This window comes from Procambarus clarkii, chromosome 9 (genome assembly GCF_040958095.1).
Source record: "Procambarus clarkii isolate CNS0578487 chromosome 9, FALCON_Pclarkii_2.0, whole genome shotgun sequence".
Lineage (NCBI taxonomy): Eukaryota > Metazoa > Arthropoda > Malacostraca > Decapoda > Cambaridae > Procambarus > Procambarus clarkii.
Window position 1 is genome coordinate 5,034,954 of NC_091158.1, and position 2,317 is coordinate 5,037,270.

A 2,317-nucleotide genomic window follows, 5' to 3' on the forward strand; every position below is an offset into this window, starting at 1 on the left:
GAAACGAAGGAACTTGACACAACACCAATATGGGTTCAGGGATGGTAAGTCATGCCTCACAGGATTAATTGAATTCTACGATCAGGCAACAAGAATTAGACAAGAAAGAGAGGGGTGGGCAGACTGCATATTTTTGGATTGTCAGAAAGCATTTGACACAGTGCCACACCAGAGACTAGTGCGAAAGCTGGAGATGCAGGCTGGAGTAAAAGGGAAGGTACTCCATTGAATAAGGGAGTACCGAAGTAACAGAAGGCAGCGAGTCACTGTGTGGGGTGAGGTCTCAGATTGGCGAGACGTCACCAGAGGAGTTCCGCAGGGTTCAGTCCTTGGAACTGGACTTCCAAGGACTGAACCATACAGTCTATGGTCATATTCAGACCCATACTGTTTCTTATACGTAAATGAGCTTCCAGATGGTATAGAATCATTCCTCTCATTGTTTCCTGATGATGCATAAATTATGAGGAGGATTAAGACGGAGGAAGACAGTATGAGACTACAAGATGAACTAGACAGTCTGAATGAATGGCCCAATAAATGGCTACTAAAGTTCAACCCGAGTTAATGTAAGGTAATGAAACTAGGCAGTGGAAACAGGAGGCCAGACACAGGATACAGAATGGGAGATGAAGTCCTTCATGAACCGGACAGAGAGAAAGATCTAGGAGTTGATATCACACCAAACCTGTCTCCTGAAGCCCACATCAAAGGAGTAACATCTGTTGCGTATGCGAGGCTGCCTAATATCAGAACTGCCTTCAGGAACCTGTGTAAGGAATCAACAAGACCTTGTTGTCCTGCCTGGTGTCCATGTTGTCCTGCCTGGTGTCCATGTTGTCCTGCCTGCTGTCCATGTTGTCCTGCCTGCTGTCCATGTTGTCCTGCCTGGTGTCCATGTTGTCCTGCCTGGTGTCCATGTTGTCCTGCCTGCTGTCCATGTTGTCCTGCCTGCTGTCCATGTTGTCCTGCCTGGTGTCCATGTTGTCCTGCCTGCTGTCCATGTTGTCCTGCCTGCTGTCCATGTTGTCCTGCCTGGTGTCCATGTTGTCCTGCCTGGTGTCCATGTTGTCCTGCCTGGTGTCCATGTTGTCCTGCCTGGTGTCCATGTTGTCCTGCCTGGTGTCCATGTTGTCCTGCCTGGTGTCCATGTTGTCCTGCCTGGTGTCCATGTTGTCCTGCCTGGTGTCCATGTTGTCCTGCCTGGTGTCCATGTTGTCCTGCCTGCTGTCCATGTCCGGCCTGCTGTCCATGTTGTCCTGCCTGGTGTCCATGTTGTCCTGCCTGGTGTCCATGTTGTCCTGCCTGCTGTCCATGTTGTCCAGCCTGGTGTCCATGTTGTCCTGCCTGGTGTCCATGTTGTCCTGCCTGGTGTCCTTGGTGTCCATGTTGTCCTGCTTGGTGTCCTTGGTGTCCTGCCTGGTGTCCTTGGTGTCCATGTTGTCCTGCCTAGTGTCCTTGGTGTCCATGTTGTCCTGCCTGGTGTCCTTGGTGTTCTGCCTGGTGTCCATGTTGTCCTGCCTGGTGTCCATGTTGTCCTGCCTGGTGTCCATGTTGTCCTGCCTGGTGTCCATGTTGTCCTGCCTGGTGTCCATGTTGTCCTGCCTGGTGACTATGTTGTCCTGCCTGGTGACCATGTTGTCCTGCCTGGTGTCCTTGGTGTCCATGTTGTCCTGCCTGGTGTCCTTGGTGTCCTGCCTGGTGTCCATGTTGTCCTGCCTGGTGTCCATGTTGTCCTGCCTGGTGTCCATGTTGTCCTGCCTGGTGTCCATGTTGTCCTGCCTGGTGTCCATGTTGTCCTGCCTGGTGTCCATGTTGTCCTGCCTGGTGTCCATGTTGTCCTGCCTGCTGTCCATGTTGTCCTGCCTGGTGTCCATGTTGTCCTGCCTGGTGTCCTACCGCCACAGGTCTGGGGACGTGGTCCATAATCTGGTGCTGAATGTTTCTCTAAGTTCCAGTTATCTCTGAAACTTTCTCTTCCTCCGCCTTTTGTGGCTGTCTCACTCCCGCCTCCTGGTGGTGTTGCGAGGTGTTGCCTGGTGTTGCGAGGTGTTGTTAGTGTTGCCTGGTGGTGTTGCGAGGTGTTGTTAGTGTTGCCTGGAGGTGTTGCAAGGTGTTGTTAGTGTTGCATGGTCGTGTTAGTGTTGCGTGGTCGTGTTAGTGTTGCGAGGTGGTGTTAGTGTTGCATGGTGGTGTTAGTGTTGCGAGGTGGTGTTAGTGTTGCGAGGTGGTGTTAGTGTTGCATGGTCGTGTTAGTGTTGCTAGGTGGTGTTAGTGTTGCGAGGTGGTGTTAGTGTTGCCTGGTGGTGTTAGTGTT

The 2,317-nt window shown here is 52.0% G+C and overlaps 1 protein-coding gene across 1 annotated transcript; it reads right to left on the reverse strand.

Moving 5' to 3' along the window:
* Positions 1-761: 761 nt before the first annotated feature.
* Positions 762-1,877, reverse strand: LOC123749353 (protein starmaker-like). The gene has a single exon (XM_045731449.1). The coding sequence runs from the start codon at positions 1,875-1,877 to the stop codon at positions 762-764; it is 1,116 nt and encodes a 371-aa protein (XP_045587405.1).
* Positions 1,878-2,317: the final 440 nt, after the last annotated feature.